The 27594-nt window shown below is 41.5% G+C and overlaps 1 protein-coding gene across 3 annotated transcripts in view; it reads right to left on the reverse strand.

Moving 5' to 3' along the window:
• Positions 1 to 26182, reverse strand: part of ZNF507 (zinc finger protein 507) — a 43593-nt gene extending 17411 nt beyond the window's left edge. The window contains exons 1-6 of one of the 3 annotated variants that reach the window (XM_035023535.1): positions 26033 to 26151; positions 24487 to 24582; positions 22755 to 22877; positions 16420 to 18548; positions 14872 to 14989; positions 11113 to 11227 (exon numbers count right to left, since the gene is read on the reverse strand). In XM_035023535.1, coding sequence (XP_034879426.1) covers positions 11113 to 11227; positions 14872 to 14989; positions 16420 to 18546 — 2360 coding nt within the window. In that variant the 5' untranslated portion in view covers positions 18547 to 18548; positions 22755 to 22877; positions 24487 to 24582; positions 26033 to 26151. Of the gene's footprint in view, positions 1 to 11112; positions 11228 to 14871; positions 14990 to 16419; positions 18549 to 22754; positions 22878 to 24486; positions 24980 to 26032 lie in introns of those variants that run through there. The other 2 variants (XM_035023536.1, XM_035023534.1) reach the window with 2 other exon arrangements.
• Positions 26183 to 27594: the final 1412 nt, after the last annotated feature.

The following is a 27594-nucleotide window of genomic DNA, read 5'->3' on the forward strand; positions in this document are numbered from 1 at the left end:
TATTTGGTCTTTGTCCCCATTCCTGGCACAGAGCTCCAAAACCCCTGGAATTTCCTAAGTGAGGAGAGCGATCACCGTCTTTTTTTTTTTTTAAAGTTGGACAATGTTTTGTGTCTTATGGTATTTCCTATAACAATATTAGATGCTGACATTTTTATTATTTTTTAAAGATTTTATTTACTTATTTGACAGAGAGATCGATCACAAGTAGGCAGACAGGCAGGCAGAGGGGGAAGGAGAAGCAGGCTCCCCGCCAAGCAGGCTTGATCCCAAGGCAGAGGCTTGACTGAGCCCCCCAGGCACCCCCACTGTGTCTTTTGTTATGTTAATGAGGCGACCTTCTGAACCTTTCCAAGTAACCTAAGGATGGGGGCTGGCTGCCAGAGGAACCAACCATGGGACTGGAAGGTTGGAACTTTCAGTCTCTCCTTCCTGGGGAGGAGAGGGGCTGGTGATCGAACCAATCCTGACTGTGTAATGAAGACTCTATAAAAACCCAAAAGGATGTTCTGAGAGCTTCCGGGTTGGTGACCACATGAAAGTGCTGGGAGAGTGGTACCCAGAGAGGGCACGGAAGTTCTGCCCCTCTGGGGCCTTGCCCTGTGAACCTCCTCATCTGGCTGCTCATCTGTATCCTTTATAATAGGCTTCAAAATAAACTGGTAAATGTGGGCGCCTAGGTGGCTCAGTTGGTTAAGCGACTGCCTTCGGCTCAGGTCGTGATCCTGGAGTCCTGGGATCGAGTCCCACATCAGGCTCCCTGCTCAGCAGGGAGTCTGCTTCTCCCTCTGACTCTCTTCCCTCTCGTGCTCTCTCATTCTCTCTTTCGCAAATAAATAAATAAAATCTTAAAAAAACAAAACAAAACTGGTAAATGTAAGTAAACTGGTTTCCTGAGTTTTGTGAGCTGGTCTAGCAAACCTCTGATTTATGGTCAGTTGGTTAGGAGCACAGGTGACAACGTGGAAGTGGGGACAGTCTTAACCCTTAACCAGTGGGATCTGATGCTATCTCCAAGATTCAATTTGTAGGATCCCTCACCTAGTCAGTATCTGCTGAGAATTGAGTTAACTGCTTGGTGTAGACAAAAACACACATCATCGGGGTGCCTGGGTCGCTCAGTTCGTTAAGGGGCTGCCTTCGGCTCAGGTCATGATCCCAGGGTCCTGGGATCGAGCCCCGCATTGGCCTCCTTCCTCAGCGGGGAGCCTGCTTCTCCCTCTCCCTCTGCCTGCCACTCCACCTACTTGTGCTCTCTAATTCTGTTAAATAAATAAATAAAAAATCTTAAAAAAAAGAAAAAACACACATAAGAAAACCCAATGCTTCTCACGATCTGGCTAAAAAACCAAAGACTGAATTTTTCTATAGGCTTTCTTCTATTGCTCGTGGGTCAGTTACTTTAGTCCCAGAACCCCAGGAAAATAAGAATGTGGTTCAAACACCCTATTTCCCTGGTCTTGGATTCTACTTGGACCTCACTCCAGGTCTGATTCAACTAGGAACAACTGCCTTGAGGGATTAGGCAGAAGAAAGCAGAACCTGGATGTTCTACAAGATTTGAAGTGACATGAGTAGGATTTGAATATGCACAAAAAGATTTCGATAAAAAAATTCTGCAGTAGGGTTTGTCTTACCACATTTGTTTCCTATGTTTTCAAAGGAATAACTAAGGTTCAGAGAAGTGGCCAAATTTTGTGAAGAACCCAAGAAGTCTTTATACCGCTGTGAAAAACAAACTCCTTTGGTCCAACCCTTTAAAACAAAACATATTGTTTTCCTTCAAATTAAACTATCTGCTATGTTTCCTTAAAAGACTTGAGTTTTTCCCCAAGCCAAGAAAACTGACTGAACTTCATTCAACATGCCTTCAGATTAAGAGAGACTGAAGAAGTCTATAACTGGTGGAAGTGATGGTCTGTGACTTCTAAGGGTAGGTCATAAAAGGTAATACAGTGCTTGCCTACTTGTAATCTGAGCATTCATTCACTTTGGGGCACTACCACAGCTGGGATGTCCTCATGGAGAAATCGTGCACGTGTTCCAGCTGAGAGCCCTGGCTGAGGCCCCAGCCAACAGCCAGCATCAACCACTAGACTGGTGAGGGAGCCCTCAGATGGAGTCAACTCTAGCCTTTAAGTCTGCGCTGCTAAGGCCCCAGGCCCAATGGAACACAGACAAGCCATTTCTACAGTGCTCTTCCTGAATCCCTGAGCTTAATAAAACTGCAGCTGTTCTGTACCACTAAATTGGGGGTGGTTTGGCATGCAGTGGTGGTAGGCCTCACAGTTTTCTGGCATACCTGAGACTTGAGAGACCTGGGGAAAGTTTTATCTACCCAGTTCCTCTTTGCACATCTATGAAATTGGTAATATTTCTAAGTACTGGGCTATTATAAGGATTAAAAGTGAGCTGACAAAAATCAAGTGCTTAGCACACTGCTTGGCCCATGAAAAATGTTCTAAAAAAATGTTAACCGTTACTATACTTTCTAATATTTTTAGATTTATAAAAAGACCAGGTTTTATTCAATGACTGAAGTGGTAACCTCATCATTCCAAAATGTCACTCCCATTGCTTAAAACTTTCCTGGATTTTTTTTTTTTTTTTGGTATTTTTAGTTTTATTGCCATATTAGAAAACTAGGCTCATTAATACAAAAATACACAATATTTTAGACCCAGCTGATGTGCACCCCTGAAAATCAGAATCATTATTCTATGAGCACACATTTTCACAAAAACACTGACATCAGTTTCAGAGTATAAGGACACAGAAGTCCTAACTATAAAAAAAAAGATTAATAAATTTGACTACATTAAAGTTTGTCAAAAACATCACCGAGAGAGCAGAAAAACAAGCCGTAGTTTAGAAGATATCAGCAATATACATAACAAAGAACTTGTATTCAGAACACAGAACTGCTGCAAATCAGTAAGAAAAAGGCAGACAACCCAATAAAGAAATAGACAATAGCACACAAACAAATGAAAAGATACTCAACCCCATAAATCATCAGGGAAATGCAAATCAGAACCATAACATACCTCTACACATATACCAGAATGATCAAAATTAAAGACTAACAATATGAAGTGTTGGTGAGAATATGGACTGGTACAGCCACTGTACATTTTGGATAATTGCTGAGAGTATCTACCAAAGTGGAACATATATGCATGCCCTATTACCCAGATATTCTGCTCCTAGGCATAAACCCAATGAAAATGGCCTCGTTTTATATATACACCGAGAACCATGTAAAACAATGTTCGGGGGCACCTGGGTGGCTCAGCTGGTTAAGTGTCTGCCTTCGGCTCAGGTCATGATCCCAGGGTCCTGGGACTGAGCCCCTCCATCGGACTCCTTGCTCAATGGGGAGTCTGCTTCTTCCTCTCCCTCTGCCCCTTGCCCCTGCTCATGCTCTATCTCAAATAAATCAAGAAATCTTATATATATATATATATATATATATATATATATAAATGTTCAAAAGGCATTATTTGCAATAAGGGGAAAATATGGCAATAATCCAAATATCACTAGTAGAATGAATAAATTGCTAGTCTTACAATGGAATATCATATAGCAATGAAAAGGAATGCATTTATACCACATTAAATTATACACAGTGATGATGAGTTAAAAAAAGCCAGACATAAAAGAATGTGCACTGGGGTGTTGGGCTGATGCAGTCAAAAGAATCTTTTTTTTTTTTTAATATTTTATTTATTTTCAGAGAGAGAGAGAGAAAGAGAGAGCACAATATGGCGAGCAGCAGAGGGAGAGGGAGAAGCAGGCTCCCCACTGAGCAGGGAGCCCGATGAGAGACTCGATCCCAGGACCCTGGGATCATGACCTGAGCTGAAGGCAGACGCTTAACCCTCTGAGCCACCCAGGCGCCCTCAGTCAAAAGAATCTTGAGGTTGTGAGTTCCAGCCCCATGCTGGGTGTAGAGCTTACTTAAATAAACTTAAAAAAAAAAAAAAAAAAAAGAATATGTACTGTATGATTTCATTTCTATTAAGTTCAAAAAAAGGGCAAAACTAATTTATGATGTTAAAAGTCAACTGAACGCCTGGGTGGGTCTGTCAGTTAAAGCACCTGACTCTTTTTTTTTTATTCTTATGTTAATCCCCATACATTAATCATTAGTTTTAGATGAAGTGTTCATTGTTTGTGCATAACACCCAGTGCTCCATGCAGAATGTGCCCTCCTCAATACCCACCACCATGCTAACCCATCCTCCCACCCCCCTCCCCTCCAGAACCCTGTTTGTTTTTCAGAGTCCATCATTTCTCATGGTTCATCTACCCCTCCGATTTCCCCCGCTTCATTCTTCCCCTCCTGCTACCTTCTTCTTTTTTTTTTCTTAACATATATTGCATTATTTGTTTCAGAGGTACAGATCTGAGATTCAACAGTCTTGCACAATTCACAGCGCTTACCAGAGCACATACCCTCCCCAGTGTCTATCACCCAGTCACCCCATCCCTCCCACCCCACCCCCCACTCCAGCAACCCTCAGTTTGTTTCCTGCAATTAAGAATTCCTCATATCAGTGAGATCATATGATACATGTCTTTCTCTGTTTGACTTATTTCACTCAACATAATACCGTCCAGTTCCATCCACGTCGTTGCAAATGGCAAGATCTCATTCCTTTTGATGGCTGCATAATATTCCATTGTGTATATATATATATATATATATATATATATATATATATATACACACACACACACACACACACACACCACATCTTCTTTATCCATTCATCTGTTGATGGACATCTTGGCTCTTTCCACAGTTTGGCTATTGTGGACATTGCTGCTATAAACATCGGGGTGCACGTACCCCTTCGGATCCCTACTTTTGTCTCTTTGGGGTAAATACCCAGTAGTGCAATTGCTGGATCATATGGTAGCTCTATTTTCAACTCTTTGAGGAACCTCCATACAGTTTTCCAGAGTGGCTGCACCAGCTTGCATTCCCACCAACAGTGTAGGAGGGTTCCCCTTTCTCCGCATCCCTGCCAACATGTCGTTTCCTGACTTGTTAATTTTAGCCATTCTGACTGGTGTGAGGTGGTATCTCATTGAGGTTTTGATTTGGATTTCCCTGATGCCGAGCGATATTGAGCACTTTTTCATGTGTCTGTTGGCCATTTGGATGTCTTCTTTGGAAAAATGTCTGTTCATGTCTTCTGCCCATTTCTTGATTGGATTCTTTGTTCTTTGGGTGTTGAGTTTGATGAGTTCTTTATAGATTTTGGATACTAGCCCTTTATCTGATATGTCATTTGCAAATATCTTCTCCCATTCTGTCGGTTGTCTTTTGGTTTTGTTGACTGTTTCCTTTGCTTTGCAAAAGCTTTTTATCTTGATGAAGTCCCAATAGTTCATTTTTGCCCTTGCTTCCCTTGCCTTTGGCAATGTTTCTAGGAAGAAGTTGCTTCGGCTGAGGTCAAAGAGGTTGCTGCCTGTGTTCTCCTTTAGGATGTTGATGGACTCCTGTCTCACATTGAGGTCTTTCAACCATTGGGAGTCTATTTTTGTGTGTGGTGTAAGGAAATGGTCCAGTTTCATTCTTCTGCATGTGGCTATCCAATTTTCCCAACACCATTTGTTGAAGAGACTGTCTTTGTTCCATTGGACATTCTTTCCTGCTTTGTCAAAGATGAGTTGACCATAGAGTTGAGGATCCATTTCTGGGCTCTCTATTCTGTTCCATTGATCTATGTGTCTGTTTTTGTGCGAGTACCATGCTGTCTTGATGATGACAGCTTTGTAATAGAGCTAGAAGTCCGGAATTGTGATGCCGCCAGCTTTGCTTTTCTTTGTCAACATTCCTCTGGCTATGCGGGGTCTCTTCTGGTTCCATACAAATTTTAGGATGATTTGTTCCATTTCTTTGAAAAAAGTGGATGGTATTTTGATGGGGATTGCATTGAATATGTAGATAAAGCACCTGACTCTTGATAGCAGCTCAGGTCTTGATCTCAGGGTTGTGACCCAAGTGAAGATGGTTAGGGGGTAGAGGGTGAGGGAGTAGGGGAGGAGAAAGGCTGTTAGTGCCTGGAAGGTCCCAAGGCCCCAAGAAGACGGCGCCGCAGAGGAACTGGCAAGGGCTTATTTCTTGGTCTGAGTAGTTAAAAGGAGCAGTTTAATTTGTGACCCATCCATCAAGCTGTACACTTACAGTTTATGTAATTTTCAGGATATATACTACCTTAAATTATAAAGTATTAAAAATTTTAAAGAGAGAAAGACTTAAGAGCCTTATCAATCAAATGCAATGTTTGGACCTTGTTTAGCTCCTGATTTGAACAAACTAACTTTGAAAGTATATTTGAAACATTTAGGGAAATATTGGGTATTTTTGGCCTAGGTACTAAAACTGGACTCAAAAAATTCTACATACCTATCTGGGCAGCTCTTCTCCTTAAGAAGAAAAAGCATAGTAACACCACTATACATTTATTTTCAAAACACAATCAACTTAATAGAACCAGAGCCATTTCATAGGTAAGAAAAACTGAGGTTTACAGATAACTATCAGTCAATACTTACTGAGAACCTAATACACGCCAGGTAGTGTACCGAGTACTTTAGTCCAAAGACCATTCCTTGTCATGTTGCCCCTACCACCTCTCACCATGCCATGGTGTAGTTTCAAAACATAAAGACCAATACAAGTGTGTTTATTTTTTTATTTTAATTTTTAATTTTTTTGGGGGGGGGGAGGGCAGTGGGAGAGGGAGAATCTTAAGCAGGCTCCATGCCCAGTGCAGAGCCCGACGTGGGCTCGATCTCACAACCCTGAGATAATGACCCAAGCTGAAATCAAGAGTCAAGATGCTCAACTGACTGAGCCACCCAGGTACCCCTCAAGTGTGTTTCCAAGGGAGAAAAGCTCAATGTTAGACAGTTAGAAGGAAACTTGGTAACTTCAGGAGAATGTGTTGTCATCCCATCTTCCATCTCCAGCCAGTCAGTCACAAAAGTGATATTGGGGGATGTAAACCAGGGGGAATTCTAAAACTGCAATATTAAACTAAACAGGATGATGTTCTATTTGAAAATTCTGAATGGAGCCCTTCAACTGTGGGGTCAATGTTATAAACATCAGGTATGTGGTTTACACAGAAGTTCCTTAATGAAGCACTGAAAAACCAAGTTTGCTGCATTTGGTAGGACTGGGGTGGGATGATGCCTTTTTCATCTTTCCCTGTCCTCACACACAGGATGGCAAATAGCTCTCTTCCTTCTGTGACAAGGACAAGAGTTTCCGAGATAACCATACAGGCGCAGGAGCAGCAGGAGAAAACCAGTCCCTTTGACGCACTAGGAAACATGCTGGTGTGTTTAATACATATGACCTCATTCAGTCCTCACAAAGCTTTATGAGGTAGGCAGTATTCCCGCCAGGGTCAAATGGGAAAGTAAGGCTAAGCCTGGAATAACATCCACAAGGTCACCCAGCTAGGCATAGGCGTGTGACCCAGGCCTGAGGCTCTAAACTAAAGCATGAGCACTACCCAAGACACTGGGCTGCCTCTAAGACAGGTAACACAGCACGAGGACCTCAGCTGTGACAGCATTTCTACCTGGGTGTAGCATCTCTCTTGTAAAAGAAATAAGCTGTGCCTGTCTATCCAGAAACAAGATTACTCTTTGCTTCTGAAATGAGAGGTCAATAGCATTTTGGGGGGGGGGTAGGGGAGGTGATGTTACGCAATGAATTAGTGAGAGGACGAGGACTGAAACTGGGCCCAATGAGTATTAGATGGCCACCACTTACTGAGCGCTTAGTCTGCGCCAGTATGTTACACATAGTATTTAATTTAGTCCTCATGCCTGTCCTGTAAAGAAGGTGCCTTAATTACCCTCATTTTAGAAAAGACAGGACCAAGCATAGCAGGGTGAAATAGCTTCCCCAAGGTAATAAATGGCATAAGTCAGAGAGCTCAGATTCAATCCCAGGACTATCTGCCCCTGGAACCAGGGCTCTTAACCAGTACTTGAAGCTGAACTGCCCAGATCACACAAATGGGTTCCGTGAAGGACTGGAATGGAAACATAAAAAGGAAAGGCAAGAGCAGAGAATAGTTATACATACTGCAGAAAATCTGTTACCTAACAGGCACATTAAAATACCAATGCACCTGTTCTGCCCTTGTGCAAAGACTAGAAGTTGTGCAACAAGGCACTCTAACTCTGGAAGAAATTCATCATTGCTCCTGGTGAGCATGTTTCTTAACAAAAAGTAGGTAATCAGAAATGTGTAGGGCATGGATTCTGAGAAAAGAAGCCCAAACTCTGACCAGTAAGTGTACAGGTGGCAAAACTGAATGAAGCATATATGCAATTAGCTAGAAAGACTATGGTGATTACTTAGATTAAATTAGATCTCAAGAAGGTGATGCTAACTAGCTTAACTTAAGGCAAGCAGTATTGCCAAGGAAGAGAAAGTCCTAGAAGCATACCAGAATACAGTGTGTTAATTCACAATCTCATGTGGATTTAAAGTATTTAAAGAAGGTCAAAAAAAGAGTCACAAGATTTGACAGTTTGAAAATAAGACTTATGAGAAAATGTTGGGTATAACTACAGGGAGGGGGACATATGACATTTCTCCTAAGACGTAAGCACTCAGGCCAAACCCAGTGACGAAGTGTAGTGTGAATAAACCTGGAAAGTAACACACGGAAGTCGCTCTGTTGTAAGAGGAAGAGGGTTCTCATCGTGCGTTGCCCACTGGTAGGAAGACCCTAGGACAATCACAACCAATCCTAGGAATCTGTGAATATTTTAAGAACATAAGAAAACATGAACTCTAGGACACCGAAAACTATCAAATTTCATCTTTAAGCTATAAGAGTAATCTACTCAGGTAGATGTGGAACTCTCCCCTATAAACCCAGAATCTTTCATAAACTTATCATAATTGTATACTTGAGAGTTCACCTATTTACTGTTTATCTATAAACTTCATGAAAGAGGCATAATATCCCCCCCTTTTTTTTTTTTGAAGATTTTATTTATTCATTTGAGAGAGAGAGAGAGCATGAGAGGGGAGAGGGTCAGAGGGAGAAGCAGGCTCCCCACTGAGCGGGGAGCCCGATGCGGGACTCGATCCCGGGACCCCAGGATCATGACCTGAGCCGAAGGCAGTCGCTCAACCAACAGAGCCACCCAGGCGCCCGGCATAATATCCTTTTTATCATGACTAAATTCTAAGAGCCTAACACAGCTCCTGGAACATAGTATTTGTTCAATAAATACTTCTCAATGAATCTAAATGAAGAGTCTAATTCTAGACCCCAAAAATGTTATTTTATTCTTGCCTGGATCACATGAATTTGGCACGGTATGTTATTGCATTTAAAAATAAAGATACCCGGGCGCTTGGGTGGCTCAGTCGGTTAAGCAACTGCCTTCGGCTCAGGTCATGATCCTGGAGTCCCGGGATCGAGTCCCGCATCGGGCTCCCTGCTCAGCGGGGAGTCTGCTTCTCCCTCTGACCCTCCCCCCTCTCATGTGCTTGCTCTCATTCTTGCTCTCTCAAATAAATATATAAAATCTTTAAAAAAAAAAAAAAAAAAAAGATACCCAAAATATAAAGGCAAAACTTTCTCCTCTTATCAGATGAACTAGTGTTCCCTGTTTCCATCATGTTCTTCTAAATACTTCCTAGTGTAAATCATAAATGATACATGCTAAGTACCCCCTATCACTCCTCAGCTGTAATTTCTGGCATGGAATTATTATTAATAATGGTTAATGGCCTTCATTGTATTCTGGGGAAAAATCTTTCTTAGGGATCCTAGTTTTAAAAATGTTTGAAATAAAAACAAACACACCCAGGCAAGGCCAAACACCTTCCATAGAGCAATGAGACTCTGCAAATGAATATACTGTCTGAAGAGTGATTATAAATAAGTTTGCAAACTAAACAAATGTTATAAATTTAAAACCATACATATACAGACATACAACATCAAATAACAAATAACATACAGCATCAAAGAACAGCATTTTCAGGCACAGTCTGTCGAGCTTTCACTTAGCTACTAATACAAGGGAATCTCCCACACTCACTTGTGTCATACCTATATAAAGACTGAGGAGAGAAGTTAAAAAGCGAAACAGGTTTTGATAAGCCATTAAAAAAGTTCATGTCCGTGGCCTAGCGCAATTAGTCATGGTGACGGGCTCAGCTTTGAGCAGGAACCTGGTATTCCGTCACGGCTGCAAGTGGAACAGATTGCTCTGTGACAGCTGGACAAACTTCTGCAAAAATGTTTGTACCTTTACTACATGAACACGCAGCTTATTCTCAAGAGCTGAAGTGTACTTAAGAAATAATGGTTTCTATCTTGATCACCTGAGAATGTCTTTTTTTTATATTTATTTTATTTTATTTTTTTATTCTTATGTTAATCCCCATACATTACATCATTAGTTTTAGATGAAGTGTTCCATGATTCATTGTTTGTGCATAACACCCAGTGCTCCATTCAGAACGTGCCCTCTTTAATACCCATCACCAGGCTAACCCATCCTCCCACCCCCTCCCCTCTAGAACCCTCAGTTTGTTTCTCAGAGTCCATCGTCTCTCATGGGAGAATGTCTTTATTTCCTGAAAAGAAGTATTAGACTTGGCTTTTGTGAAAAATCAAGTAACGAAATTAAATTAAATGATAGCTTAATTTTCAAAAAGAGTCTTTCATGGGGAATTTTATTGCTTTTAAGTTTTTAAGCATCTTTTGTTGGAATATGGAGTAGTTAAACCACCAAATTACTGAAATGTACTCTAAGCACTGAAGATTACTATGATAATTTATACCCACGTGAAACCGAGAACATCAAACTGACAGATGTAGGTATCTTCCTATATTTCAACTAGATGAAATATAGTTGTCCTAAGACTCAAGCTTAAAGTTCATATTCCTGAACAAACTAAACAACACTCATGAAACCAGCAGCGAGTTTCTTTGCACCTAACTTGTGTTTAAACAAGTGTTATGAATCTTTAATTATTTGTTTTTTTCTTTACTGTAAAATATTCTAATACAAGCATTAAAACCCTAGGATCATCACACTTACCTGTATGGCTTGTCAGAGTTATGGATTCGTCTGTGGTTTCTAACACCGACGTATGTTGTACTTGTATAATCGCACACATCACATCTATACTGTTTCTGGACTGAAGACTTAGTCCCTAGGCAAGGGATTGGAGAGCTTTAGCGACATACACTGATTAGATACAAATGACATAATTTCCACTGTAAATGAGTATTTATAACACATACTATTAACATTTCAATCAAGGCTTTCTCATTTAATAAAATTAACAAGTTTGAACATGGCTTTCCAGGTTCTCCTGCAACTGGACTATCAGCAGATAGAAACTGAACATCACCTGACCTGTAAACATAGATACATTGAGTTAGTTTCTGCATAACCTTGTACAAAATGCTAAAATATAATAAACTTGAAGCCAGCTGCCCTGCTGACTGTGTAGCAGCTGAGTTAACCAGAGATATACTGTTAATCTGAAAGGTGTTGATCTAATTGACACTGGATACACTGTCTTAAGGAAACAGTGATTTGCCAACAAGCTGTGATTTAATACTATAAGACAATATTATACAGTACGGCTACAAAGCCTCCATAACAAACTCCAGATAAAAAGACTAAAGCTTTTTTATCCTGTGGGTTTCCTTTGTTTATAACTGAAAGTCAGCTGTTGGTGCAACAATGGAAGGAAAAACCACTGCAAATTATTCAGTGCTAAATAATGTTGTATAATCATAACTAGCAAACTGGCAAGTGACAAGGACAAGTGTTATCACTAACGTGAATACACGACTCTCTGAAATCCAGAATACGTGGATCCAATGGAAAAGAGGCCATGTTACCACCCTCACTCTGCAGCAACAGGGATGGGTAATTTTAATGAGGGTAAGCCTGATTAAATACAAGCTGGATGCCTTGATCATGTAAAACTGTTCCTGAACACTCTCTTTAGTCTTCTGTAAGCACAAAGACCACAGGCCATTCACAGCCTGACGGCTTTATATTCAGAAACAAAGCAAGCATGGAAAGCTGGAGAATAAGGCAGAGCAGGAAGGAAGCTTAGGTAGAACACTAGGCACACAGTGCGGAATCGTAAAATTGGTGGCACAGAAGAAACCCACGCTGAAATTTTAACAAAACAAAGAAAATCCTTAAGTTAAATTTAAGCTTTCTAAAACTGAAATTTTCTTTTGCCTGTAACTACTTTTGCCAGGCAGAAAAAAATGTCCTAATTTCCTGGTGTAGGTCTACAACATTAATATATACACTAATCATAATTATAATGTAAGTATTACTCTTAATTGGTAGGTTAAAAACTCGGACTTGATTGTAAGTGGCATTGTTCCAAATTCAGTTTTTTAAAAAACCCTGAAAAAATGAAGTGTGAAATACTGGATAATGGTTTTGTGTGAGAAATATTACAGATCAATGACAACTAATAAAAACGACAGATGGAAAAAACTTAACATAGCACAGAATGAGAGCCCATGCTACTTCAAGCAACTGTTTCCAACGGAAAGAATATTAGATTTGAAGTTCAAAACTCTGGGCTTTGTCCTTGCTCTTCCACCTAGTACCAGGGTGATCATGGACAAAGCAATTTATCTTGTGAGGACTCAGTTTTCTGATCTACAAAATGGAAATTCTAGAACCTTTCAGCATGGTTTACTTAGTGAGCAGAGAACTCTCTATTCTTTCTTCACCGCAGTCTGCGTGTCACCTGCATGTTTGTGTCAGATCTCTGACCTGTCCCTAGCTGCAGACTCCCCTGAGGGCAGAGATCTGTGTGTTTTGTTTATGCTGAACTTCCAGGGCTTCGCGAACTGTATGTTTGCAATGAAGAACGATTTAATTCAATTTCACAAAGGAGCACCATATGAAAGTGCTTTGGCCGTGGCTCTAGTAGAGCACCCGTGCCGTCGCCTGACATCCCCGTCAGTACAATTCTGTCTGCCTCCCCAGCTGCGGTCCTTACAGGCACTGATGCCTTCACTGGACTCCTGGCAGCTAGCTCAGGATGGGCACTCCATGCCTTTTGGCAGAACGAATGTCTGAAACACCATTACGCTGGGTCTCGGAGTCAAAAACATGTCCCAAGTTATCTGTGCCATCAGAGTGGGCAGAGGCTGGGGACCACTAAGGCACACATCCCCCAACTTGTTCATTAACTTTACTAAATGGCTGAAGAAGTTTTAGTAAAACATGAATTTCTTTGACCTTCTTTGTGAGCTAAACACTTGTTTCTTGGCCTGACAACCAGATTTCCAGAGATCTAATAGTGAATTAATAAAGTATCAGCATAAGTATGCAGGAGGTTATCAGTCATCTGAAGTGTTATACTACTATGACAGAGAAAAGTAAATGGAGCAAAGTGAGGGAAAAACAGACATGGCAAAAGCAATTTAAAATCCATATATTTAACCCCAAAAATAGAGTAGAATGTACAAAGAAAAGATGCTGTAAAATGGAATATGATGGACAGATGCTGTTGCCGTAAAGCTCAAACTGGTTACTTTAATTCTGAGCTGACATTTTTAATCTTTTTTATTAAAATTGTGAGTTCTAATTTGTTAACCCATTTGGACAGTTTTATTAGTTACTGCTTTTGAAGATGGTGCTAGAAAAGACATATTCCACCACTAGTATTAACCGCAGGTGGTGCCACTGAGTAGTATTTACTTTATTCCTTCATTAGGGATTTATGGTCCAATGACATCAAATGTTTTAATGTCTCCTTTAAAGGGGGATATGGAAACATAATGAATTAAAATAAAAGGAGGCACTTAGGGCTATTTTGTTAAAAGGAAACAAAACTGTTTTAGCTCAGCCATCTATTGCAGAAACAGATGCTATGTCATAAACTCCTTTTGTTTTGGATAGTTTTACAGGGATGACATCTGTTTGACAAGGGAATTTTGGTGCTACAGTGGTGTCAAAATCAGTTCTTTCAGAAACATTCTTGAATCAGTTATGCTTTCTGGGGTATAATTTAATGAAACATTATGGTAAAACATTTTACTCTGCAGTTGTTTCTAACTTTAATTCTTAGGAAATCTAAAAAGGAAAGTCACCCCAATATGTTTTATTTCCCATAAACACTATGTATCGCACTTGAGACATTTAAAGTATATCAATTTAAGAGAGCTGATGCGAGGAAGCACAGTTTATTACGCTTTATCCCTAATTCTCCGGATGTGGCATCCGCCTTTTCATGGAACTCTAATTAAATCTTTTGATTCTAATATTCCTATTAGCAGAAACTTGGCCGACTGGTACCTAACTAGTACATAAAAAGATCTTGTGCTTTTTTGTGTTTTTTTAAAATAATGCAGATGAAATCTGGCAGTCATACTTGGGTAAGAAGAAGATCACAGCAGGAAGCCTCACTTAAAGTTTGAGGTGGGGGCCTGTCATCTGCAAAAGCTGCTATGTTCTCAGTGGGTTAACTGGTACTGAGAGAGGGAAGGGCTTGCTTTCCATGCTGCGGCTTCCCCAGCTTGCTCGTATGTCACCCAAGGGTTTATGCTGGAACTTGGCTCTTACAGGAGAGCATAAAATTTCAACCTATTATCGACCCACACTGTCGAAGCTGAGTACTTACTAATACAGTATTGCATTCAGTACCTCAGGATATCCTCAGGAACACAGGTAAGATTCACTCCGCAGTGTGAAAAGAGAGAATATATGCAGCTTTAGTCCTGAAATTAACCCACATGACAACTAAGGGCTTTTTATGAAAACTTCATATGCTGGTCATGCAGCCTGTACAAAAAAAATGCACGATACCTTCTTGAACACATTTTCCATCAGCTGTATCACCGGCAATTCTCGACTCATTAGAACTTGCTACTGACAAGGTATCTGGAAGACTATGTTGCTCTCTCTCATGGTTCCTCAGCTGACTCTAAAAAATTGAGAAATATTCACATGTAACCTTCAATAAATGTACTTGCACTGTTACTAAGAGACTGTAGAAGCAGTTAATTGCTTTCACGGCCTAGTACCTAGAACACATTACCAATATTTTAAAATCAAATGTGCTAAAAGATTACCTGACTTATTTGACAGTTTATGAGAAGAAATACACCAGGGAAATCACAATCTCATCAAAAAGGCAGTTCTTCTCGCATACTCTGAGAGGAATCCCTTGCTATCCCCTGCTTATGAATGGCATGTGCATACTTACTTACATACCGGCCTGCCAGCGGAGGGAAGAGCAGGGAACTCAGAATAACCCAATACTTTTACAAAAATAAATCCAAACAGTAACTGCTGGACTCCTGCTAATTTTTGCCTTTCAATATCAACTAAATGTGTAAGAGAGACCTAAGTGGAACCTCTCCTCCACGGTATCTTCTTCCTCCACCCCCACCAATCAAAAATGCAGGAGCTGAAGAAACTTCTGGAACTTGCTTTTGCTGCCCGTTTGGATGCACTGCTTGTCAAGTAGCCTGAGGCCACTTTAGAATTCCATGAGGGCAATCCAGGTAGGCAGTGAATCTCAGACTCAAAGGCTTTTTTATTCCTGATTACCTTTTTACTACCAGCTAGCCCCCAACTCTGGGAAATGAGGGAAAAAGTCTACATCCTGATTACCCTCTTAGGACATTCCCCCCCCCCCACCCCCAATAGTCAACTGGCACACTGGAGAAGAAAAGTTCAAAACTAATGATTCAATTAATCCAGTTTCCTTTACCAAAACAGTATCTCATGCTGGTTGTTGGTTTTAAGGTAGCATATAAGATGAAAAGCAGTCAAAATAATCCTTGAAAGTCCCTTAAACTGCCCATAAAACAACACATGTGGCTCTATTTCCACTTTGCTGTCTTTCATTAAGTCCAACACAGGTTATTTTTCCTCCTGCAATGACACAGATTGCTATTGGCTGGTTGTGTCGCTGAAATGAATGACCTATATTTTGGGGCCACGGAAGATGAAAAAAAGCTATTTTTTTGCACTGAAGATGTCGGATTACATTTGTGTAAATCAAAGGTGTGTATAATCCTCCATTGTACACTCCCTTATAATTACCCTGTAATTTAAAATCAACACATTTTTAAAAAAAGATATCCACGCTAAAACTAAAGCAGTAAACACAGAAACTGTTGAGGCGGTAGGCAGGGAAAACAATCCTACACCAGAAATTCTGATGACCCAGATTTCAGTCCCAATTTTAATACTAATTCAGTTGGGATCCCCTGGGCAAATTATCCAACTTTTCTGGGTCTCAGTTTCCTTATCTATAAAATGAGGTGATTGGGCTCTCTCTACTGGGTTCCCTCCTGGCTCTAAAAATTCTCAGGTCCTCGGAGTGATTTCATAACTGATGCTCACCTTATAATGAAAAGATTCTTCACACCGCTTGCACTGGTATATTCTTGCTTTACAGTGGTTGATCATGTGGTTCTCCAGATCTTTGCTGTTGTCAGCTATGTGCTCACAGATGGGACACTGATATGGCTGTCTCTGCCGATGGACTCTCAAGTGCTGCTTGATGTAGCCCTTGTTTCCACTGGCGTAATGACAAAGGCGGCAACGGTAGGGCCGATCGGCATTGGGGATATATTCCACCACACTGCTTCCCGACAAGCTCGTGTCGCTGTTGGGTTGGCACTGGGCATTGTCCTGCAACTCTTTCAAAATGTCATCATCTGAAGCATTTTGGTCTGTCCTTTCCCGCAGCTTTTCAATGACAGTCAGTAAGGACATGCTGATGCCTGTCTTAACTTGCCCATCTGACAATTCCTGCCTACCCTCCGGGAGTGCTACCAACGTAGAGTTGCTTTGGTTAAAAGTAGTTAATCCATCTGCAGAGTTTTTGAGTGGTGACATCATTTTAGAATATGCTGCCAATGTACTATCTACTTGCCTTTGTCCGGTGTCTGGATCTAAAAGGTTTATATTCCCGTAGTGCCCGAGGTTGGCCCTTGTCAGTTCTGCAGCTCTTATAGGCATCGTCACGAGGGCTTCTGCAGCTAATGAGTGTAGTCTGAGAGACTCAGAATTTGTTCTTCTTCGGCCTGGTGGGGCATTCTCATCAGCAGCCAGTCCTTTGTTTATTAACTCACTGTCTTTCTTCTCTGGGCTACTCCAGCCTATGATCAGCCCCCCAATATCAACAGTACATTTATCAGCACGATAAACTTCATCTCTTCCTTCACACCCAATCTGGGATTCTGTCGGGCTCAGGTTTTTTCCCTCTTCGATTTCAGCATTCATGAGGAAATGTTTCTGTGAAAGAGTTTCTTCAGCACTTGGCAGACGCTCCACGATCACATTAACATGACCTTTTTTATTTGGGCTGCTACTAATGATCTTCTGTGCAGATGAAAGTAGACTATCAGCAATCAGATTCTCCTCCACATCAGAAATCACCTCTAGCATTTCTTCCTCGTTAGGGTCAAGAGTAACTGACTGACCAAGATGAACTCCTCCTTCTGCACTCTGTTCTAAAGGAGACGAAGAGGATAGTGTTTCTGAGCTGCAAATCTGCACTTGTACTGAAGGCCCATTGTGGATACTCAGTTCATTGTCTCCAATAGCAATGACTACTGCATCTAGCCCACCAGGGTCAGCAGCCACTGAGGAGTCCAGCAAGCCTAGGGGCTCGTTTTCATTTTCAAAGATTGGATAGGAGCAATCAACCTCCCCAGCATGCTTCCAAGCATGTGTTTTCAACATTCTCTGCTGGCCACAGGTATAACTACAAAATAAGCATCGGTACATGCCATACTGTTCATATGCATACCATTTCCTCTTACCCATCTCCTTCACGGATGCATTTTGGGCAGTATGAGTTTGCAGACTGTCCGCACTCAAGGCGATATCAGAAGTGGTTTCATTCTTTCTTTCTGTGGGTCTCTGAGAGTTGGAGGGGCTTACACAATGTTGGGCTTTGGACTGAGTGCGACTGTTGGCAACGTTTTCGTGGTCATTTACCACATGAGCTTCAAGTTCCTCTTGGCTTTTAGATGTAATATGGCACTCTGAGCACATTAATATCACTTCATTCTGCTGACCATGCTGCTTGATATGATCTTTTAACACAGAGAACGATGACGACAGAAACTTGCAAAGGCTACACTGGTAGGACATAGCCTTCCCATCATTCTGGGCAAGAGAGCCAGGGGTAAAATGTATCTGTGACATCTCAGCCCTTCTAATCTCGGCAGCAGGTGACTGGGTTACTTTAGCTGGAATCTCACAAAGTTCCTGGGCTTCAAGAGAGTGCGCTGTAGCACTTGAACGTGAGCGCTTTTTCCCAATTAAAAGACATTTTTGTGACTTTTCATGTTCTACTATCTTGCTTAACTTCTGGATTACATGGATCAATGGATCTGTTTTAACTTTTCTTTGTTCATCAATTTCCAATGATGAACTGATGACCGTTTCAGCAGTCAATATAGCTTCCTGTTCTCCAATATCTGGCACCAACATGGCAACACTGCTGCTTTCTTCCATATCTAGAAAGGATAATATAAAACAGAAAGAAATGACCAGGTTATAGGTATCCCAGGTATGTAATTACAGGAAATCAAAGCTAATCCTAAGAGTTTAAGCCAATCTCCGTATTCTCTGACCTGGGAGCTCCGTTATCAGTACACCTGGCTATCCCCAACAGAGACTTCAATTGTTTACAACTTCTCTTTGGAGTGCCCTATATCAAGACTGATGATGATCTTTCCATCCATTTCTTTCTTTGGAAATGACTAACAATTTGCATCTCCTTTTTCTTCACTTTCTTTCCCCTAGACATCTAACTGGGCCCAATCAGTACTCCCTCTCTTTTGCCCAATGCCAAAATCAGGACTCCTATTCCTTGACTGAAGGAACACAGGCATTACCAGGGCATGTGGAACCACCTCAAGTTACTACAAAATACCACTCTGTAAAGCCAACACATGATCGACACAACTCTTGGGAGACAACTTCTTATACCAAGTATAATTGTAGTTTTATTATTAAAATCATAAATTTGTTTTTTCCTCCCCAAATCTTTGGAATTATGAAAATATAGTCATGAACCTCTTGCAAAGGGCAGAGTGAATTTTGAGAAGTACTATGCAAACGAAACTACATAAAAGCAATGATCTAGTTCCTTCTTTTACTTCCTTCGATTTATCTTCCTGAAGATAAACCACAAACTATGCTGTGGTTTTTTCCTAGAGGCCATATTAGTGGTCAACTACTATTCATACGCATGTATTTTTTTTTTTTTTCTGAAAGGGAAAGGGGCATCAGAGAAGGAAAACAACTGATATCGTAGTTGCGTTTCAGGTCTAAATATTCAAAGTCCTTAAAAGGGGTTCTCTGTAAGTTCTAGCAATGCATTACAGCCAAGGAAGTTACAAAACAAAAAATACTCACAATATCTTTCTGCCTAAATCTTGAATCCTCTATTTCCTGGCAGTACTTTCATTTCAAACATTTCCTTTGGCTCAAAGTGAGATTAATTTGTTGACTTGGATCACATTTTTCAGTTTAGGCTTTTTTCCAGCAACAAGTTTTGTTTTTCCACATTTTAGGTGCATTCTGGAGTCTTACTCACAACATTCAATAAATGCCAGCAAAATTTTTAGTGGCACCAGCTATAGACCAAAGACCATACTATTCTTAAACTTCAGTTGCAGGCTCTGAATTCTTATTTTAGGAGGTGAATAATGGCTTCTCTCCCCCCAGGTGGCTGAATCAACATGGAAGGGCCCTTCAGCCCCTGCCAAGATCAAACCTAACTCCTGCTAGACCCTACCAGCACTCTGACCAGCTGTGGTGCCAGTCCTCCCATATCTACTCTTGGCAACAGTGATGGCTTTTCCTCTCTGATTTTCTGCTCTTTCTGGCACACAAACTTTCTATATCTAGGTCCACATCAGGCAAAAATGCAAACATTTTATTCTCGGTTTCTTTAGTACTACTTCTTCCCTCCTTCCCCCATAATCTGTCCAGTGTGATCAGCTTTCTTTTCTTTTCCATGTCCAACTGCACTCATGGCAGGGAATGCATTCTATAGCCATTACAACAGTGACTGTTACCCCAGCACCCAGACCACTGGCCCTTTAGCCACTCTCTCCCTTAAACAGCCTGAGGGCATTACCTCTAAAAAGACTATGGAGTTCCTTTCCATCTTTGTCAAGTAGGAAGATCAGTATTTTTAAATCTCTACACTCAATCTTAAGTCACTAAAGAAGGGACCAGTACGGGAACAATTTGTTTCTTTAGGAAAATCCTTTGTGACTTCGTAAGTCATTTTACTGTCTGAGAGTTTCACATTTTTAGGCCAAAGGGCACTGTGGCTCTTTCTGTGACTACTGATTTCCCTTTAAGGTCACTCACTTAAGGCTTTATTTCTTTCATAACAATTGTCAAATGCAAATTGGTTAAGTAATTGTTAATAACAGGAATCCTTGGACATTTAATTTCTTGCACAAGATCTGGTGGTCTACTGTAGATCTAAGGTCTCCTTCTCCATGAAATGTGACATCCATGTAGGCTGATTGATAGTCTGCAGGTTAACAAGTGACTATTTGCTCAACAGACTGCATACCCACAGGGTTACAAAGTTGATTCATGTTATCCCTCTTCTACTTAATGATAGAATAGGAAAGAGAGCAGTGCAAATTGCTCCCTGTGGATATTTCAGTGTGTAACCTTAAAAAGAAAGTGAAATGAAGAGGAGAAGGAGTTCATCTTATCTGAAGAAAAAGACTAATACAAAAGAAACTGACAAAACATTCAGATTTTAAAAGCTGTGTCTGCTCAGGCATTAAGAGCTAATGGAAATTTGCAGCAGATGCTCCAATTTTCCCTGAACATTTATGTAAGTACCTCATTTTGGAGGCTGCATACATTTGGGGATAAGTACAGAAATGGCAGCTATAAAACAGATATGACAACATAAAATACATTAAGAAACACCTGAAAAACCAGTTTGAGTCCACATGGCAGAATCAATATACAAGTTAAGTCTCGTTAAAACAAAAGTCTCTGTTAGAAAGGTTAGATAAACAGTTCATAATAGAGTATACACAGGGAGGGAGTTAAGCTGACCTTAAGGCCCAACCTTTTAAATTTTCACAAAAATTTCACTTAGGTCACCCATGTGCACATATATATGGGTTTCCATGTCAAGTGAAGTAAAATTTGGGGGGGGAAAAAAAAGAGATGAAAATAAGGAGTACAAATACAATCCCAGTGGCTCAATAACGACGACAACATGGATTATGAACATCTGCATACTATCCATGGCCTTCAAGAGATCAATGTAAATGCAACTTTAAAAACTATGGTCAAGGAGGTCGGGGAGGGAAGGGGGGATACAGTAGGATTGGTAAATTTTGTAATTGAAGTTGAGTGATGAGTATCTAGGAATTCCTTATACTATTCTTTCTACTGTATGTTTAAAACTTTTCATAATAAAAAGTTATAGTAAAAATTGTTATGTACAAGGCATTAAGCAAAATACAGTATGGGAAAAAAAATCACAGTACTCATGGTTTAAAACTGGGTTGACTGGATAGGACAAACATATTTAGAAGTTAAAAAGAATTAACAGCTTTTAAATAATGAAACAGTATACAAGGTAAAATAGTCGGAAGGCCAACAGTCAATGACCAAATCCTAATAAGAACTGAAGAGCTAATTTTGGTCTAGGAAGGTAAGAAAAGACTTTTTGAAGAGGTAAGAGGTGCACTGTATTCCAAAAGACGGCTATGCCAGAGGTCAACCATTTGCCCCTCTGGGCTCACTGTCTCCTTTTCTCCACTGTGCTCTCTTCCCCAGGAGGTATTACATCATTAGACTAACATGCCCTCTGGTTTCTGGTTGCCAATGTAGAGCCATGACAGGCGATCAGAGGGAGGTAGCAGAGTGAGATCAGGATATTCATGTCCTTGATTCCCTCCCTCTAGGTCACCTGGGATTGGCCATGTTCCTCAATGGAAGGCCATTCTCTCTAGGCGAGGGGGCTCTACAAGACTCTCCTGGTTCTGGTACCTCTTCCTTCTCCTGATGTTGCTAGCTTCAAGTAACTGCACTGTCCCTGTGGTTTGCCGATACAAGTCCTACATCTTTATTAAGAGTAACTTTGTAAATACATCCTCCTTGAATTGTCCTAATTAGAGTGCTTCAGTTGCTCTTCTGGAATTCTGTTAACACAAGGGTAAGACCGACAAGGAAAAGAACCGCAACATTATTATATTTTCATAAATGAGAATAAACCTGCTATCTAGTGGTTAGAGAAAAGATCAATATGGCTGAACGGGAAAGGTTTACAGAAAGAGGAAAGACTAGAGGCATCACCAAAGTAGGGAGCTTCTTGTTTGGAATCTTTAGACATAACATTAGACAAAATATACCAAATTGTTACAAATAAGTAACTGTAAGTTGTATCCCCAACCAGAAAAGTTCAACAATCCTTCCCACCCAGTCTCAAATCTTTCCTAGGCAACAGGACAGGTTTCCCCGGCTATCCGAAAGTAGAACCTTCCTATGAAATCTTTTAGAAGCCGAAATGATGTAAAGTGCATAAGGAATTACCATTAATTTATATGGAAGAAGTTTTGCGTGTTCCCCAAACCAAAAAATAACCTCTCTTAGGCTTTCCTGATACCTCAGGACACACCTTGCTAAAGAATGCACAAAATAAATCAAGATAAAGCACAGATGCTCACAGACACAGTTCGAAGCTGTGCCGCCTTGATGCTGAGACGCTGAGTGCAGTTCCCGGGCAGGGAAGGAGCTTGGCGGGGCCACTCTTGCCGCTTGGGGTATGTGCTGCCTCTATTAATGGCTCACTGCAAAACAAAGATTGAAAACTACTTTCACTTTTTGTCTTTTTTTTTGTATAAATGAAATCTTCGGGTTTCTTTCAGTACTTTCAGTTAGAGAAAGTAGGTACTATTGTGGGTCTTTCATAAAAGCAAAGTGGCAGAAAGCAAACTGAGAAGTGGGGGAGACCTGTATTCCACAGGCAAAAGCTTCTAATTAATGTCTTTCCCAAGAAAAGAACCAAATTATTTCAGTTATCTTTCTTTCCTTATAATTTACTGCTTGGTTTCTTTGTACATCTAATTAGTTCCTTTCAGTTCTAGAGTAGGGTTAGGATAAGTAAAATCAAGTTGAACAATTCCTGTGGGCCTGAGGGGTACTGGAGAAAGGCTGTCATTTTCTGTGCGTGTGCAAAGGCAGTTTGCTATTTTATAAAGAAACTTTTCTTTCAAATGAAGAATTTGTTCTTTTCCAACTAGACAAAGATTGTGTGAAGTATGGCCAATTTCCTATTCTTCTAGATTATCCCAATTCTAAAATACAAAACATTTTGCTCCAGCCAAATGGCAGAAGTTTCTGATCTAGAATACCGTTAGTTGCGTGACCTTAGGCAAGTCACTGTTTCTGTGGGTTTTATTCAGATTCCCCAGATGTAAAACAAGAGACTGGTACTGGATGAACTTTCATGTCCCCGAATTGTAAACTGTCTATAAAAAATTACCTCGAGATTGCTTACACATTATTTATAGATTTACCTTACTGTCAGCTATAATTTATTTGAATCAAAATCTCCTTAGCGGGGCGCCTGAGTGGCTCAGTTGGTTAAGCGACTGCCTTCGGCTCAGGTCATGATCCTGGAGTCCCGGGATCGAGTCCCGCATCGGGCTCCCTGCTCAGCGAGGAGCCTGCTTCTCCCTCTGACCCTCCCCCCTCTCATGTTCTCTCTCTCTCTGTCATTCTCTCTCTCAAATAAATAAATAAATAAATAAAATCTTAAAAAAAAAAACTCCTTAGCTTCATCTGATTAATTGCCACTAAGAAAAAACAGTATAAATATCGCAAGTACATGAATTTCATAATCTACAATTTCTTAGCTGGCATCTAGCCTGAGAGAATATTCTAATTTGGCAGCCACGGTGAAGACATAAGGTCTAACTAGCATTAACCAATATTAAGATTTAACATTTATTGGGCACCTATAATGTGCCAAGCACAGTGCTGGAGACTACAAAAGTAAGTAAGAAGAAATCCTTGCCCTTGAAGTGCTCACCATCCAGGGGGCAGTGCCTATGTAGACTTTGTGTATTATTCATGTTATTTCTGGTAATAGTAGCCTCTTTTTTGCAGGTAAGGAATCTGAGGCTCACAGATGTATGGTAGTAACTGGCTTAAGAATTGGAATCCAGGCCTATCTGATTCTAAATCCCCTTTCTTAATACACCAATTTCCCTCTTACATCTCAGCGACAACAAATATGTATAAAGAATCAATAATGAAAAGAGTAACAGCCCCTTACAGCTAGGTTGTATCAAACATGTTAGCGTGTTTGATCTTCATAACGCTTTGGAACAGGCCAGGTGGGTGTTACACAATTTTACACATAAGGAAACACTCAGTGTGGTTTAAGCGACTTACCCAAGGTTACATGGCTGTTAAGTGGCAGAGCCAATGTCTTTCAAATCAATTCCTGAAATTAACACAGTCCCCCTTGGATCAATCTTCAGAATTCAGCTGTGGCCAAGAATGAAAGTATATAGTATCAAACATTTCTCTTTCTTGGTGAAACAAAGTAATGATTTCTTTTGGCACTGAAAAATTTCCCAATATTCTATGTCAAAAAGAAATTCAGAGGAATGTTCATGCAACCCAATCATGTGATGCAAATTTACATAATTTCTCTAACAAGAAGACTATGATTTTGCACAAGTTAGAAAAAAACTGCTCTGGAAACTTCTCCCAATAATTGTGTATTTTGTTTTAGCTCAGAATTTAACTAATTGACTCAAAATACTATTGGTTTTACTGATATCACTTTCTAATGAATAAGGAACAATAAACTGTATATTCCTATTTTAATCTTAACCAAAAATAAATCTAAAGGATGATTCTGCAAACTTCAAACAGTTCTGCAAGCACAGTGGGCATGAAAAGAGAAGACACAGTAGATTGACCTATATATCTTGTAATGCAGTTTCCTGCCCTGGTCTTAACATTTCTTTGCTACTGTTCCTTATACTAGCTAGGCTGAATCTCAAAAATCAAATAATGCCTATTCATTTCTCCTAGAACGCAGCTACCTTATCGATTGTGGTTAATAGTTCGTTGCCAGGGCAGAAAGCACGTCTTTGGTCCCTTCCCTGAAGTTAATTTTAAACGAGTTAGTGAGGTAAAGAAATGAACGGCCAGGCTTTCTCTTTTAATCAATAACGCAACCCATACACCGAGTCAAGGCAGAGTACTGAAGAAAGTACAAGCTCAAGGAGGTGATAAATCCTGTAATTGCCTGATAAAAGAGATGCAGACTGATAGTAAATTACAACCCACCGCAGTAACTAAAAAGATCGCCTACGGGCTGGGATGACGGCCTCCGCCTAATTAATCATCCAGGCCTTCCACACAAACCATTCCCTCCGGATGCCCGCAGCTCTTAAAAGGTAGGAGCTTTTCCCACTGATCTCAGTGATCTCTGGGGACACCAGTTCACCGAAAAGGTTCGTAATAGGGGCAGAAGGCGAGGCTTTCCTGTACTAGCTTTTTCTACACCAAGAATTGGCTAAAGGGCTGGGGAGATGGGGCGTGAGAACAGCAATCAGGAGATGCGGTGAGGACACCGTCGTGAGCTTTATCCCGGCTGGCCTAAAGCAGTTTCACATCTGCAGAAGGGAGGGAAGCAACCAACGCCTCGCAGGCCCGCCTGCAGACCAGGCTGGTGACAGTATGCGGAGAGCGGCAGGTTTCCCCCCCACCCCCCTCGTCAGGGCAAGCCCGGGGTCTCCGCAGGCCTTGCTGTGGGCGGCGCAGAGCGCTGGAAGAGGACGCGGAACTTGGGGCGTGTGGCGAGCACCGGGCGGTGTTAGCCCGCTGAACAGGAAGCGGGCGCCGGTAGAGGCCTGAGGGGAGGACGCACATGGCCGGCGGCGGCGCTACCTGCGGGCGGAGGGGCGGCCCCGGGGCGCGGTACCTGCGGTCGGGCGGCGGCTGCTGCTTCCGCGAGCCTCCTTTGGCCGGCCAAGAGCCCGGCCGTGCCCTCGCCCTCGTCCTCGCCCACCTCTCTCCCGGCTGTTTTCCCTCTTTTCCCCCGCTTTTCCCCTCCTCATCCGGAGCTCCAAAATGGCGGCGCTGGGGACGGATCACGTGAGCCGCGGGCAGGTCAGGTGACCCGAGTGGCGGGCGGCGGGGCGGGGCGATGCTCAGGCCCCGCCCACGGGCATCCTGGGGCACTCCGGCTGGGCGGGCGCGAGGAAGGTACCCTGGCGGGGCGGGGTAGCCTCGGTCCCGGGTGGGTTCGGGTCTGGGTCGTCGGCCTCCCAAGGCGTGTACGTTGCCCTCTCAGTGGTCGCCTAGGCCTAGAAGTCGGTGTGTCTTCCCACGTCGCTCCTGTCTGCTGTGGGCTAGCTTCATCACTCCATCTCCTCCCCAGTTGGCTTTTCACCATGAGCACTGGCACTCTTTTCAGCCCTATGCTTATGAATTTGTACCTGCGCTTATTGGACTATGTTTTTTTGTGGTATTCTTGGCTAAAATGGAGAGGCCCCAGCTAGGTTTGTGGCTGGACTTAAGGTGTGACTGGTGAGGGGCAGGGCTAGCCCTGGGTAATCTATTTGCTTGAAAGACAGAAGATTTTCAGGGAAAGAACTCATCGTAGGGGTTATGGCCTGACTTGGTAGCTCCACACGGTAACACAACCTCAGTGTTTCTGAGGGCACCATGGTGTTTGTCATTTGGCTCTGTTTTTATTCATGACATATACGCCAGGGTTATAAGCAGCCTTGTTTTGCTCCCCTGCGAACAGAGTAAAATACAAAGGGAGTGAAGCACTTCATCCAACTTCACAGAGAATGCTGGACTGTTTTGGTACATTAGGAACTACACAGCAGGGTGTTTGGGTCTGGACTCAGTAGGTGGGCCAGGAGAAGTAGGAAGGGAGCAAACCTAAGATTCCCTGCACGGTAATGGATTGGACTTGTTCATTGAGATAGCCCTTGGGGGACTTCCAGATATATTTAGAAGTCTTTGCAGCAGGCTGGGCTCTCAATTATCAAGTGGGAGAAATATCTAGCAAAACTTAGGAACCTTTCAGACAGGTCAGTAATTCTCCTTACTGTATCTCAGGATACAAATTCACCTGAATTGGGGGGGTTAGGAAACCAGGAAAGTTAGATTTCTGCTAATCTACAGACTCCTTTGCCAGTTGGACCAAATAGCTAAGAAGAAGGAGAAATAAAGTGTTGAACAGTTTTTTTCAAGAAAAGAGATTGAGCAGGAGATGACCCTGGAAGAGGGGAAGGAAAAAAAAATAAGGAAAACCAGAAATACACGAAAAGGAGAAAACGAGAACAATGTGCAAATTTCTTTCCTTTTTTTGCGCTATATGAATAATCCTAGTTTATAGCTATCTGAAGAGAAAATTTAGTAATAACTGTAATGTACATGAATCTGAAAGTGGATAGAAGTCAGAGAATTATTTGATCAGGAAAGAGGGCAAAAACAAAGTGGAGAAATTGTGATCTAGGGAAAATAAGG

Source organism: Mirounga leonina, unplaced genomic scaffold (genome assembly GCF_011800145.1).
Source record: "Mirounga leonina isolate KUSES-001 unplaced genomic scaffold, KU_Mleo_1.0 Mir_177, whole genome shotgun sequence".
In the NCBI taxonomy this organism is placed as follows: Eukaryota; Metazoa; Chordata; class Mammalia; order Carnivora; family Phocidae; genus Mirounga; species Mirounga leonina.